At 33.5% G+C, this 16,065-nt stretch overlaps 1 protein-coding gene across 1 annotated transcript in view; it reads left to right on the top strand.

Annotated features, from left to right (window-relative positions):
- The window catches only part of ABCA13 (ATP binding cassette subfamily A member 13), a 474,630-nt gene that overhangs the window by 252,125 nt on the left and 206,440 nt on the right, over positions 1 to 16,065 (top strand). The window contains 1 exon segment of the mRNA XM_044676455.1: positions 4,018 to 4,248. Coding sequence (XP_044532390.1) covers positions 4,018 to 4,248 — 231 coding nt within the window.

Here is a 16,065-nt window from a genome sequence, read left to right as displayed (position 1 = left end):
TACCACTGTGACAAGTCTCTTTAAATTGCCTGAGTTTCAGTATCAAAGAACTTCAGACTTGGAAGGCTCCAAGGTCTAACTTATTCCTCTATGGTTATTTTTTCTATAATATTCCTAAGAAGTAGTCATTCAGCCTTCATTGAAGTCCTCAAGTGGGGGCAGCTGGATAGCTCAGTGGATTGAGAGTCAGGCCTAGAGACGGGAGGTCCCTAAGTTCGAATCCAGCCTCAGACACTTCCCAGCTTTGTGACCCTGGGCAAGTCACTTGACCCCCATTGCCCAACCTTACCACTCTTCCACCAAGGAGCCAATACGCAGAAGTTAAGGGTTTAAAACAAAAACAAAAACAAAAACAAAAGACCTCTAGTGATAGGCATTCCACTACTTTCAGAGGTAGATTATTTTTCTATAAAATTGCTCTATTTTCAATTTTTTTCTCCCATCAAGCCTATGCCTACTGTTCTTCAACTTCTTTAAATCAATCAATCAATCAATCAATCAATCAATCAACATTTATTAAGTGCTTATGATGTACCAGGATCTTTACTTAACTTTGAGGATACTCAAGGAAGCAAAATATTATCCCTGCTCTCAAGCAGCTTACAATCTAACTTTTATTCATTGTTTTTAGTTCTGACAATCATGGTCAAATTTCTCTTCCATGTGATAACTATTTTAATGCTTTCAAAGTTGTGAAATGAGCACATTGGCCTGGAAAATCTATAAGAATGCTTTCAGGTCTAAAGATGTGAGTTCTTATGCATGAGGTAATTTTCTCTTATCATGTTTCATATGCAATAACTGGTAATAGTAATTATAAGTATATGTTGAGTTAAATTCAACATAACAAGTTCTTATTGGGGACTTCCTACTGTAATGCTGGCCCTAGAACTTCAAGATATAGAGCTAAGGTTATACTTTTTTGTTTTTGTTTTTGAGGAATTTAAATCTTGCTGGTGAGAAAAGGTACCCATGTAATATTTATAGAAAAATATGATGTGGTATTTAATTAGATATATCAAATGCCAAATCAAGCAAATGCCAAAAAATTTTGGTGCTTTTTGCAATTGCTTTGCCTGGCCAGAATGGTAAGAGATAGGTACTGACTTAGTGACCAAGAAAGGCTTCAAGGAGGAAGATTTTAAATTTTGAATAGGAGAAGAGAAGATTTAGATGTCTGATAGAGGAGGGATTATACTTGCTTCCATGGGTCAAAACTATGGACAAAAGTTAAAGTATGTCATATTAAGGCTTGCTGGAAAGAAAAACTTTGTAACAAATAGAACCTGATCAAAGAAGAATGAGATACCTCTGGAAGTACTAGCATTTCCAGTAACTGGAGAGAGATCTTCAAGTGAAGACTGTATGACTACCTGTTGAGATTATTGTAGAAAAAATAATGTACAGGTACAATAAAGCCTTTGAGATAGTTTCCAACAGAAATTCTGTGATTTAGGTGAACATTTTAGGTTGGGAGAGCAGAAGGAGCAAAGATGAAAATGGCATATATAAAGGATAGTGAAAAGATGAGTTTTAAAAGATTATTTTTTAAAGGTAAATAGAGGAAACAAAGACCAACAAAATTGCACAAAGAATAATACTAATAATTCAGGTTTACATAGTGCTTTAGATATATCTTATTTAATTTTTACCACAATCCCATAAATTCTGTATTACATTCAATCCATTTTAGAGTTGAGGAAGTGGAGAGGATGCAAGTAATTTGCTTAGGAACACATTGATAGTTAATTTCTAAGGTAAGATTTGTACTTTTCTCTCTATGTCAGGGGTCAGCAAACTATGGCCTAAAAGTCAAATCCCATTCTTATATATTTTTGTATGACCCTTAGATTTTAAAACATTTTTACATTTTTAAATGCAATGAAATTTTATTTAAATTTTTAAAAAACTATTCTTTGATTTTTGAGCTATGCAATAAATAAAAGGCAGGCTGGATTTCATTCATGAGCTGTAGTTCTCTACCCCTTGCTCTAAACCATATGGCCTCATGTATGCTCATCTATCACTTAGTATAATATATTATTTAAGGTAGTCAAAAAAGGTATTAAATTCACCATTTGATGAGGATTTTGGGGCCAAGCACTCATAGATTCATAGATTTAAAGTCATTTCACAAGTGTAGGGACTGAAGTCCAATGGGTGAAGTAACTTATCCAAGATCATATAGCAGTAAATGGATGGACTAAGATTCAAAGCCATATCTTTGGGCTGCAAATTCAGTGTATTTTTTAAAAAATACATCACAATTTCTCATGAACAAAGCAATATTTTAGAAATATTAGTATGGTAGAGGTAGACTGTATGGTTTGGCAGCAGAGGAACTTGAGTCAGAGAGATATTACAGAGCAGGAGTACAAAAGACACCAGCCATATATTCATAACACTCCCAGGTGTAGTCCAAACAAGATTAAAATGAAGTTTCTTTTAAATTTTACTATTATGATTTATGTACAAACACACACACCAAGAGGTGTGATTTGCTAAGACAATATATGGCTCACAGTGATCCTTATGTATGGTTTAATGGTTCTCATTTCTATTCAAGTTTTAGGAGACTTTTGAAACAGTTCAGAATAGTATTGAGGGGTTGGCCTATGGTGGTAATGATGGTAGTATACATAAATAAAATTAAAACATGTTTTGAAGGAAAAATTGGCAAGATAGATCAATACTTGATAAAGCTGATAAAAGAGAGGGAAGTGTTGAAGATAAATCCAAGAATGTGAGAACAGGTGATTGGAGAATGATGGTTCCGCTGAGAGAAATTGGGACCTTGGAAAAATGTTTGGTTTACGAGGGAAGATGATGTATGTTTAATAAGTTGAGTTTTACATGATGAAAAGACAGCTGAAGGCAGTTGAAATTATGAGCCTGGAAGTTAGTCAATATCAAGTTTTTAGCTGAAGATTTTACATTCATTTCTATAGAAGTAGTAGAAGTCATAAAACTGTATCTCATTGGTGGAGAAAGTATAAGCAGAATAAATGGCATATGACTGAATTGCAGAAGACTTCCATGTTAAGGGGATGGGAAGAAAATGAATTAATAAAGGAAATGCTCAATAAGTGTTAATAAGAGAAATAAATAAATAAAAGAGAAATAGAAAGAGAAAGGTTATAAAGATAGGAGTGTAAATAGAGTGCAATGCCTTGAAGTCCAAATAAAGTTTTAAGTGTAGGTTGATCAATAATGTCCAATATAACAAAATGGTCAAGGGAAATGATATGTCAGAAAGAATCTTTGGATTTGGCAAAGAAGGATAACAGCTTGGCTTTTAGTAATCAGTTTCATTATAGTTGTGGAAACAGAAAGCATAATGGATAGGATTTCTGAAATAATACTTACTAAAGTAATAGACAATCATTTGTAAAATCTGCAAGTCAATGAAAGGAAGATGAGGGTGGCATAAATGACTATTGTAAGTAGTTGTAAGTAGGACTTGGGCTTTCAATTTCTCCTTCCCTTCAATTGTAATAGAGATGAATTTATTTCTTGATCCATTGTTTTGTTTTACTAATAGTTCATATTTGTATCAAGGTGAAGGACAAAGGAAAGCTGGCCAATTTATTGGCCTTCAACTCAGGGTTCCAACCAACTGATGTTTTCCTTTTTGTCAATAAACACAAACTCTGCTATTATTATCTCATAATTCATTGCTAGTAATGCGGTAGTAAACTAGATTGCAGTGGTGATCTGGCACATACAGTTTTTGCCTTGTGCAAATCTCAAAATTGAATTTAGGTGACCTTCACAGTAGGGAGAGGTGAAATAATTGATCTATTTGTGAAGATGTCTTGTGTCTGATTTGATTTCTATTTGAAACAAACACATAGACCATATTGACACATGTCAGTGGGTGACTATTTAAATTTTACTTAATAGGAATTTTAATCCTTGTAGACTGTATAATGATTAATTCGAATCAATTGATGTCTCTTTGAGGTACTTGTGAATCTTACTTCTTCTCTCTTTGTTACTCTCCCAACTTCTTTGTAGCCTTTCATTCTGGAGACCCAAGATGCCAAGGACACACATCGAGTTACAACTTTGATACAAATATATATTCCACAAGCATTTCTTAAAGAAAATGGTGGGAATGAGCTAACTTATGCAATTCCAAAGGATACTGATAAAGCATGCTTTAAAGGACTCTTTCAGGCTCTGGATCAAAACCTACATCTTCTGCACCTAACTGGCTATGGAATTTCAGATACCACTTTAGAAGAGGTATTTGACATATTTTGTTTTTATTACCTCTTGCAACCTCCTTGCAACCTTCCCGAATAGTCAAAATTTAAGATCTCTCCTCCCATCACCATTTGTATTTTTATAGCCAGGGACTTCTTTTAACTTGCACATAACAAAATGAGTTTTGCAGAGATAGAAATAGAAAGGAAGTAAAAGAGAGACTGTGAATTATCTGTATTTATTTTAATTTTCTGGTTCATCTCATACTTTTGTGTCAAAGATAATTGTGAGTTTAAGACAGCATTATAATCTTGTCTTTTTATTCAAAGGATTTTTCATTTAGTTTTAATAGTTATTCTAAATGCTTCCTATCAGTAAGTCAGCCTGTGATCTATAACTGAAACAATAGTATCAGTGATTTAATACTGATGAGCTTGGTTACCTGTGGTAGCAATATCTCAATCATATATCTGTACTGATAACAGCTGCAGAAGGGGGATATGAATCTTGTACATCAAATCATCTTAAAAGAATTTTCCATTGCATCTTTGAAAACCCCAGGAAAATTGCATGATCAGCTTTTGGATGAATTCTTTAGAAACATTTCTTTGGAGCTTGAAGTCGTGCTGCGATATCTATTTGAAAAAATATAAATAGTAATGACATACATTTAAATGACACTTAGAGGTTAGAAATGCATATAGCCTTGGTTTAGTTTCAGATAATCCATCCTATTCATTTTATAACATAAAGAAAGTGAGGCGAGGGAAGTTGATTGATCTGATTAAGGTCATATGAGTAGTAAGTGGAGTAGACCATACATGAATCCTTGGCTTCTAACTGAAAATTCAGTGCTCTATCAAAATGAGGAAGGGTTATAATTCTGAGATCTATACATCTGCTGGTTCTGAAAAATTCAGGTACTGAGGGAATGATTTTGAATTAATATCACAAGAAAGAAATGCTTTCATTCAAAGTGGTAGTAATTCCAAGTTGATGGATAGCTCTCCCTAGTGACTACTATGAGTTTTTGACAAATGAATAACAAAGTTGACTACTTTCTGAATGTAAGAAGATTGATTTTTTTTAACCAAAAAGTTGATTAAAAAAAAAGACTGATTTGAAACTGCAAGATGAACTTTGCCCTGAATCCATAGAATAGTTATGTGGATGAAAGTAGATCTTCTTCTAAGGTCAGTTCAATGTGTTTCAATGAAAACAGTTCTGGATTTCAAGTTAAAGTCTTAGTTTTGAGTCTTGGTTCTGCCAATTAACACTGGTGTGACCTTGGACAATTGATATATTTTCATTTTCCTCATGTATAATAAGAAGAGACTGGCTTAGAAGACTTCTAAGGTCATTTTCTACTTTCAGTTTATGCTTCTATGACTCTGGTTTCATGTTAGTAACTGGGTCCTTCCCTACCTGCTGCCTATCATCCCCTACTCCAATGGAGCTTTGAGGCCAATTCAACTTGGCTGACCGTACTGTGTGATGTTGTATGTGACTAGGAATTATTCTAAAATATAGATAACTTTTCAAACTTTCTTCTGCCAACTATCTAAGTACTCTTATATAAACATGTATGTCTACTTCAGTCATGGAAAGTATCTGAGATAAGAAATCCTTAGTTTCTTCCTTTGAATTGGCCCTACTCTCCTTATTGCACATACTCCCTCCCCTGTGTCTGCCTATGTTTATGCTGGGTAGTACCTGAACACAGACGGTTCTTATCCCAGTCTCAAGTTCAAGTTCCTTTGCAGATGTGCAGTTGTAGTATTGTACTTTGCTAAATATATATACAAAAAGTTCTTATATATACAAAGTTCTTATGTATACAAAAAGGTCTCTTTTCTGTTCATCTTGTAAAAATTTCCCTATAATTGATATATTTCCCATATCAACTGATATTTCAAAGGACAATGAAACAAAATTATTTTGTTATGTCTTTCAAGTTCTGTTGAAAAATGCATGGGAGACACCTAAATGAAAGACAGCTTTTTAAGTGGAATTTTGCATCACAGAATCAAATGCTATTTTTCTGACCAATGAATAAGAAACACAATGAAATCTTTTGTTTCCTGTACCTTTTATTCAGTTGCTTTGCTATAAAGATGTGTTCTGCTGAACACATTATTCATTAAAACTTTTGGGTTCTCTGATCATGCCTTCATCAGGTTGCCCTGAATAATTATGTAGATCGGTGGCTTCAAACTCAAATAGAAACTGAAGCCATGAAATTGTACATATGGGCTGCAGCATATTGACTTAGAAAATGACATAATGAATTATTAGAAAATGACCCCCCAATTAGTGCCTTCTTTCTACAACCACCTCGTGTTTAATTATTTTGCACTTGTCCTCTTTGAATTTATTCTGTACATAGTTGTATGGGTTCCTTTAGAGTGGGGATAATGTTTTTTACTATGTAATCATATCTTCAGCAATTAGCATAGTCTATCTAGCATATAGTAAATGTTTAATTTTTTAAAATTAATTTTTAAATTAAAATTAATTTTTAAAAATTTTTAATGAAGTGATTATATATTTCAATAAGAGATCCTTTAAAGCTTTTAGAATTGTACTATCTTTAGCTTGGTTCTATTTTGTTTATTATTAGTCTAATTCAACAGTTTTTTTATCTTTTTTTCTTTAGTGCTATTTTTCCTTACTTATATAGTACATGAAAGATCATATGTAATGGCTTCATAATCACTGATGAAAAGATTAGTCATTAGAGTGACCTTGACATGCATTTCCCATTTCTCAACAACTTGTGATCCAATTTCTGCTTTCATTTTAAGGTTCTCTTGGAATATTTTGTCTTAAGCTGTCTTTAACGTTTTTTAAACCATTGCTTTTTAAAATATTTTATGAAAAAATACCGATCATATTCTTTTAACATTCCCTTTTGCACAATTTTAAAGATAAATTTTTATTCTAAATTGGTGCTACCCTTGACTGTTGTTTGGTAATGAGATGACATGTCTACTGGTTATGTTGGTTTCTGTGTTCTTCTGGTCTACTTATTATGGTGACTGATTTATCTTTTAATATCTTTAGAAATAGTTATTAACTGTGTTGATGTATATTATTTATATAGTCATTATTTTCAGTCTCAACATCTTAACTTCTGTTATAGTTATTATAATTGTGTTCCATAGCTTCATTTCTAAAAAATTGCTTCTGATTATTGATTTTGGTCTTCATGTTGATAGACTGATTATAAATAGCAGCTGATTAAAAAATGCCTACCACACTGGTAACTATTTATTTCCTGTTTGTAAGGAGAGATATTGTGGCATAGCAAAGAATCACTCTTAGAGTTAAGAAGAATCAATTCTTGTCTCCCATACATTGGGCTATGTGATCATGGGCACATTTTCTAACCTTCCAATAGCCCAGGAAAACCTGTAAGACTATAAACTGTAGAGCAGAAAGTCAAAATTCATTTCTTTTTCATTAATTTTAGTTATATCTGACTCTTTGTGACACCACTTGGGGTTTAGTTGTCAAAGATAAGAGTGATTTATCATTTCCTTCTCCACTTCATTTTACAGATAAAAAAAACAATGCAAACAGGTTTAAATGACTTGTTCATCTATTAAGTGTCTAAAGCCAGATTTGAACTCAAGTCTAACTGACTCCAGGCCTGGTGCGCTATCTATTGTGCCACCTAGTTGCATGGTCCTTCATTGGAAACTTCCTATAAAAATAAAATCACAGGCTTGGCATAAAATTTTTAAAAATCCATTTCCTTTTTATGATTGTATTTAGTATCCTCTATATCCAAAAACTATGTCTAGGTTTTGATTCATTTTAAAAAATCCTTTCTTTCTGTCCTAGAATCAATACTATTTATTGTTTCCAAGGCAAAAATGTGGTAAGGGCTAGGCAACAGGGGTTAAGTGACTTGACCAGGGTCACAAAGCTAGTAAGTATGTAAGGCCAAATTTGAGCCTAGGACCTCTCTCTCCAGTCATGGTTCTCCATCCACTGAGCCATATAGGTACTTCTGTGCTAATACTTCTTTAAGAAAATAGTAACAATATATCAATCTCAGGTTATTTATTTTTTTCTCTTGATATATTTTCTAAGATACACACACACACACACACACACTCCTCTATGTCCAACTTTACATTGTATTTAGTGGGTAAAAAAAAATTCAATTGATCGAGCTATGTATAATGATTAAATCATGTATCATTCATAAGTATAAGAATCGATTGGAATAGAGGTAGTTCCTTCCCCCAAGGAAGTTCTCAACTTGGCATCTATGGATTTTGAGGGATTAAATGAAGTTGGATGGAGAAATTTATATCTTTTTCTTTTTTTCTTTTTTCCACTTACCTCTAACTGAAATTTTCCTTAAATTATGATAAAAAACCACATTATTCTGAGAAATGGTCTATGAGGTTGTATAGACTGCTAAAAGATCTGTGACATTAAAATAAAAAAAAAGATAAGAATCTCTGGTTTAGAGTCTAACAAGAGAGTTGTCATGTACTAGGTACTGAATACAAAGCAGGATACATAAAGTATATTGAATCATGTCAAAAGTCAGAATAAAACAATTCATTGGCCCGTGTCAATAGTAATAATATTCCCCAGTATTTGCAAATATACTTGGTTATTCCAGTATAGAAGCAATCTGTATACTACCTCATCCCTCTGTCTTTGGTTTCATGTGTGTTCAGATGGCTTTGTAATTCTTGGTAAATTTGGGTTTACAGGGCCGGCTGCCAAGAGAAGCAAATACTGTCATTAAAATATTGGTCCTGAATAGACATTTGTCAGACACTAGTTGTCATAGTTTCTGATGTGAAGATAACAAGTAGGGAGACTGTGCGAAAATAGCTTTCTGTTTGTAGATCTGACAGATCTCAGTTGGCATAAATCATTGGCTTTCTGAAGTCACTGGTAGGCACCATTTTCTAAAGATGTTTCAACTTTTTGGAACCCATAAAAAAGGCAGGACACAGTTAGTGGGTATTTTGCTTTCTGAGGAATAATATGGGAAAAATGTTATTATTGCACAGATGTTCCCGTGGGAAACTACTGAGATCTGAAGCAAATTTGTGGCATCAGACATTTTTCAAAAGCATCTAATGAAGAAATGATAATTTTTTGCTTATATTTAATTTATATAAAAGTGATGTTAACTCCTGCAGGGTTGTAATTATGCATTATAAAACACTTCCTTGTTACTAGATGTTTATTGTTATTAACCTTGAAATCACAGAAGGGTCCTCAAGGGATCATATGATTCAATGTCTTGTCTTCCATCAAGTAAAAGCTGTTTCCATCTTAAATAACTATATGCATTATCTTCTTGAAGTTATCCAGAGATAGAACTGCTCCGGAGTTAGGTTGTTTCCACAAAATAGTAGTCTTACATAAATATAAAGACTTAAAATTAAAAATCCATTTACTTTTAGGTAAAAGTACTAAAAATCTACCTTTATAGGTTATTTTATGTAAACATAATTTATTTAGCACACTTCCAAACTTTTAGTAGGGTTTTAAGGCTTAATAGTTTCTGAAGTATGAATGCTACATATTTACAGAAAAAAATTTTTAAGTTTAATTATAGGGGGCAGAGAGGTGGTTTAGTGGATTGAAAGCCAGGGCTAGAGAAGGGAGGTACTGGTTTCAAATTAGCACTCGGACACTTTCTAATTGTGTGACCCTTGACAAGTCACTTAACTCTCATTGTCTAGCCCTTACCATTCCATTTTTCTGCGTTGGAACCAATACACATTATTGATTCTAAAACAGAAAGTAGGAGTTAAAAAAGTTTAACTATACATTCGCTTTCTACTCGTCTGGTTTTGTAAATTCTGAACTATAATTCATTTAATTTTAATTTTGTCAAGACGGAGTACCTTACCATTATGCATTGCATGTGTGACAGTTTCAGGATGGCACTTTTTCACTCTGGTGGAGGGGTAGAGAACATTTTTTCTTTGGCAACTACAATCACCTGATATATTTCCTTTAGAGAGGAGTTCATATCAAAACTGTTGTGTATGCATCAAAACCTCATTCTTTGATGTTCTTAAAGCTGGGATTACAAATTCAATCCTTTTAGTCACTGAGCAGCAGCTGATTAAAGTTTTTACAAAGTTAAAAAATCAACCAGAGTGATGTATAGCACAAAGCAGTGATTATGCTGAATTTTAAAAGGAAACACCAATATTTAAAAAATTAACTGTTTAAATGAATTTGTAAGTTTGTATCATTTATACTTCTGAAATGTTAATAACCATCCTTAATAGCTTAAAATTCTCCCTAGACTTTTTGGATGTCCTATATATATATATATATATATATATAAAACATTTTCCTCATACCAGATCAGTGATATTATTTTCTTTACTTTTACAATGAGGAAACTGAGAACTGGAGAAGGTATTTGATATGCTCATTGTCATGAAGCTAATAAACAGAAAAGACGGGAAGGATTTGAATGAAATAATCAGTGTGATATCCAGGAGAACACTATTCCTCCCCCTCATCTCTCCCCCCAATACTTCTAGAGTATATATTTGCATTCTTTCATTTTCACACATTGGCTCACTTTCCCAACAAAATCTAATTTGCAAATGCCCATTTTCCTTCCCTTATGTATTTTCTTTGCAAATGAAATTTGTTTCCCCCTCTCCTCTTTTCATCCTCTATTTTCAATTTGCATGCATAACCTTCAGAATTAAATATTTGCTGACATATTTTTTGCACAACTTCCAATTCTTGGTTTCTCAAGAAGTTTTTTTCCTAATTATAGTTTCGTTCCACCAGAAAGGCCTACTTGGACACTTTATTTATGTATGGAGGTGACCCTGGGTTCCTAAGGTCTACATCAGGTCAGGGCACAGTCTGATTTGGTTCTGCCATGCCAGAACAACTTCAGTTGAGGGATACCAACAATACTCAGAATCTGCTTCTCAAGCATCAGCTTAGCTAAGTATGAAAAGACTCATAGGTAGAGGCTGGCCTATTGATGATGATTTCTGCATTCTATCCACTGAGCCACCTATCTCTCTCTCTCACACACACATATTCATGCATATAGATAAATACATATATATAATGCACATATGTGTATATGTAATTGAATATGCCTTAACAGACTATAGATGACTTATTGCCAAGTCATTTCTTAATTTCTTAATAAATGTTTTTTAATAGTTTTATATAGTCAGATTGTCAAGTTGTGAGGGAAAAGATAAAAATTTGTATATATCTAGAATATAAGGGGAAGGAATTCTCAGCTAAGTAAACTCTTGTTATTAATGCATGTTATTATTTTCTATGAAACCAATAACCTTAAAGAGAATTGCATAGGGCACCGAAATTAAATGACTTGCCTGGGGATATGCTTTATTATATGTCAGAGAGAGAATTTGAACCTAGAGCTTCCTGACTGAAGATCTGACTGTCTATCCATTACAACATATCTGTCATTTACAAAGTAAGATTAAAAAATATAAAGAGAGAACAAGGTATACCCGATGCCAAAAACAACTTCATCCTGCCCTACTTAAGCAAGTTATTGACAATGAAGAATGAGGTAAGAAGGACTAAAGAATTTAGACACAGACTACAATAATTTTATATAATGTAAAAAATTCACATCCATTGCCACAGCAAAGACATCAAAAGAGCCTATAATCTACACTACTCTGCTGTGAGAGCACTCTACTTATTTATGAAGTCATGCAATCTAGCAGTTTAGGACAACACTTCCTTAAACATAAATTGGTTTGTAAAATGCTATAGAGGATGATTGAAGATCATGAACAAATTTGTTTGTAAAATACTATAGAGGATGATTGAAGATTATGAACAATATTATATCACAAAACATCATGAACTAGTTAAAAGAAAACTTGGTGTGAGATTCAACTAAAGTTATCTCAGAGGTATTTAAGGATTAAAATGGAAAGATAGCAAACAAAAGAAAAAAGAAAAAGGCTTACAAAGATTTTTAAAATGAACGATTTATTATTATTATTAATAGAAATGCCTGTGTAAATAAAACCAAACTCCTTCCAATATTATGGATCTGCCATTCATCTGTAATTTCAAGTCCATAACTTAGAGATTTGCCTAGACACTTGACAAAAGTAAAAAAGGTAAAAAAAAATAATAGCTAATGTTTATTTAGTAATTTTAAAGTTCACTAATTAGTGGGTAAATACCTAATTTTATCCTCTTAAAAATCCTGGAAAGTAGGTGCTACCATTCTTCCTTCTACAGACAAGGAAACTGAGGAAGGTAGAGTTTAAATGACTTGCCCAAAGTCACACAACTTAAGCCTGATTTGATCTCAGGTCTTTCCGATTCCAGGGTCGGTGTTCTATTCACTTGTACCATTGAGCTAGCTAACATGTGTCAAAGGCAGGGCATGAGGCTAGGTCTTCCTTACACCAAAGCCAGCCCTTTGATTTTTCCTTTTGTATCACTTCTTATTTCTATCATTGATATGATTAATCTATTCTTCTACCATTTCTCAGTTCTCCTTTGTGGAAAGTTAATATTAATTTATACCACTTTTTTGGTCTCCCACAGCAACCTTTTGATTTTAAAGCTCAAAAACATTTAATTTTAGGGCTGGAGCTCAAACTGTATCTCCCTGAGGCCAGAAGTAGAGTCCTTTTTTCTTTTGTCTCCATCTTTGATCTTTGGTAAGGACTGGCAAGATGGCATCTGTTCTGTGTTTGAAGTAATTAAATAAGCTAGGCAGATCCTTGTGGGAAAAGGGCATGTGCTCTGGGCAGCCAATCTAAATTCTGTGTGGTTACTCCTCTTGTCCTGACTGAGGTCTGAGTCTTCCAACCAGAGAAACCCTGGGAAGGGACATCACAAACACCATACATTGATGCATGGGACAGAAAGTTGGCGCTTCCACCCTACCCCTTTGGAACCAGGGATGCAGGATGGTTCATGATCTGATTCTGGGCTGGCTCAGCCTGCTCTCAGAAGAGGTGGCCAGCCTTGAAGTTTGTGCTTTTTTCCCCCTCTCTCTATGGTCCACTTTTTGTTTTTTTAATTTATATTTTATAATTATATACATATATAAATAATATAATTTACATTATAATTTATAATTTTGTTATCTAATATCTATTTGTGTGTGAATAAATATATATAAATAAATAAGCATATATATGTGTATATATATGTGTGTGTATATATATATACATATATATATAATTATAAAATTTAGATATGGTCTCCAGATAATTTTGCTCATAAAATTTTTTCTTCTCTCTTTAGGGGAAAACACATAAGAGTAGCATATATAGTAATGCAAGCTTTTAAAAAAATTTCAACTTCAATATTTCAATAAATTTTTGTACTCTTTGAAATAGGTTCTCCATCTGCCGGTGCAGAATACAAACCATTCATACCTGTCAATCATTGTTCACGTTCATGATTTTTGTTTATGTTCTCCCATAAATTCAATCTTCCATCTATCTAATCTGCCAGACTTTCTTCTAAATATTTTTCCTTTGTATATAATACCCTATTCTTAATACAGGATTGGCCTTCTTCTTTTCTGAGTGTCCATTTATTGAATGCTATACATTTTGCTATTTCCCATAAGCAAACTGTCATTGGCAATTATACTCTGCTCTTTTTTTTGCATTTTCTATGTATGTATTTTAATACTGTCATTCCCTAGTCAAAGGACAAATTATCAAAAGAATTGCTAAAGTGAACCTGAAGAAAATAGTCTAATTAGAAAAAAAAAAGATCGACTGAGTCATATAGCCATAAACCAATTCATTCATCATTTGCTTGGAAGCCAAATTCTACTAACCTATGGGTTCCATCTTCTAAACCAGTGATTCCCAAAGTGGGCGTCACCGCCCCCTGGTGGGTGCTGCAGTGATCCAGGGGAGTGGTGATGGCCACAGGGGCATTTATCTTTCCTATTAATTGCTATTAAAATTTAAAAATAATTTCTAGGGGGCTAAGTAATATTTTTTCTGGAAAGGGAGCGGTAGGCCAAAAAAGTTTGGGAACCACTGTTAAATTGTTAAGTGATATCAAATGAAATAAGCAACACAACATATAAAATCTTACCTTATTTTGAACAATGATACATGTGTAACCCAGTAGAAATCCTTGTCAGCTTTTGGAGGGGGGGGAAGAGTAGGGGGAGTGAGAATCATGAATTATGTAATCATGGAAAAATATTCTAAATAAAAAAGGGTGAAAAAAAGAAAATCTTACCTTATTCCCACAGAAACTTTTATTTCTTTTCTAATACACTCCTTTGATAAAGAAATACTAGTGACATTTGTGCAGTATCATTAGACATTTAATCAATTTGTCTGAATCTCTGTAATTTCATGTAGTCTTGGATAGGAATTTATTGCTAATACAGGAAAAAGGTTTTTTCCCAATCTAGGCTCTCTAGAATATAACCTTTCTAGATTCTACCTCTTGCTTACTCAGTGGTTTCTTTTAATGTGATCAGACAGTCAGCGATTTTCTGCCCCTTTATGGCACACTTTATGCCTCTTATATCTGTCTACTTGGTAACAGAATTCCCACAAAGATCTTATAATCTGTATTGAGCAATCTCAGCAGCCTTCTCTTTTTGCTTTCTTCCCTTTTTCACTTTTATCATCATCAGTAACCCTTAGGCCATGATTTTTTTAAAGCAGCCTTAACTTTTCTGACTGCCACATAGAACTTTTGACTCATATTGAACTTTCTGTCCATAAAAACACGCAGGTAATTTCATAGAAATGGCTCTCTAACCCTCACTCTTCTCTTGTATCTAGGCTGCAGGTTTTCTAAAAAATGTAAGTGAAAGATTTTGCAGTGATCCAGCTTAAATTTTATTGTTTTATATTTAAATCCAGCTCATCCTTCGGCTTAGTGACTTTGAGTTTTTGATTCTACCGCCTCACACATTTGTTATTTCTCACAACAGGTGATGAGAGAGGTCTTTTTCACATCTAAAACTCTCAGATGGGGCTATAGAAGATATCAAATGCAAATTCTTACAGATATTTTAGAGATGGAGAAAATTAGGCTCAGAGAAATTGAATAAGTTGCCCAAGGTCATCTTATTCAAAGATTAAGTAAATGCCAGAAGAGGCAAAGGGTACAGTGCAGAGAGTAATAAAATTGAAATTAGAGGCATTGGGTTGCAATTCTGGGAAGTGAGGGGGAAGAATGACTATTTGTTAAAACTTGGCCAAGTCACTTCACCTTTGGATCTTAATTTCCTAATTTGTAAAAGGAAGGATTGGACCTTCAGTGTTCTGCTGAGGTTTAAATTTGTGTTTAAATTCAAATTTAAATTCAATCTCTGAGTCTTAGACCTAAGAGACTAGACTTAGTTCTTCTTCTTTTTTTAAATAACTTCCCAAGTACCTGGGACAGTAACAACCATATTACTAACTCACATTTAGTGCTTAGTGGAACCAGCATGATGTAGTGAGAAGATATCTGGGCATAAAGTCGAGAAAAACCTGGTATTAACATTTTCTAGCTGTGGGAGTCTAGGGAAGTCAGTTCAATTCTTTGAGGTTCAGATTCCTCAGATTTAATACGAGATTGATACCTGTAATACTTAACACACAGAGTTATTCTGAGAATCACTTGAGATACTATAAGTAAAACTACCATATCAATTTTACCTATCCTAGTTCTATCGTCAGGCTTATCGCTATACCTATCCTGATATCCTAGTTTCTAATCCTTTGAAGTAAACAGGGTAAATTAGGAATAGGGTGTAGATGTGTAACTGGGAACCCCTAGGGAGGAAACTCCCTCTAACAAATCAGGCTGCCATTTTCTCTATAACTTGAGAGTTTAATAGAGAAGGAA

Source organism: Gracilinanus agilis, chromosome 1, assembly GCF_016433145.1.
Source record: "Gracilinanus agilis isolate LMUSP501 chromosome 1, AgileGrace, whole genome shotgun sequence".
NCBI classification, from domain to species: domain Eukaryota; kingdom Metazoa; phylum Chordata; class Mammalia; order Didelphimorphia; family Didelphidae; genus Gracilinanus; species Gracilinanus agilis.
The sequence above is the reverse complement of the archived record's forward strand: the minus strand, read 5'-3'. Positions and strand labels throughout refer to the sequence as shown.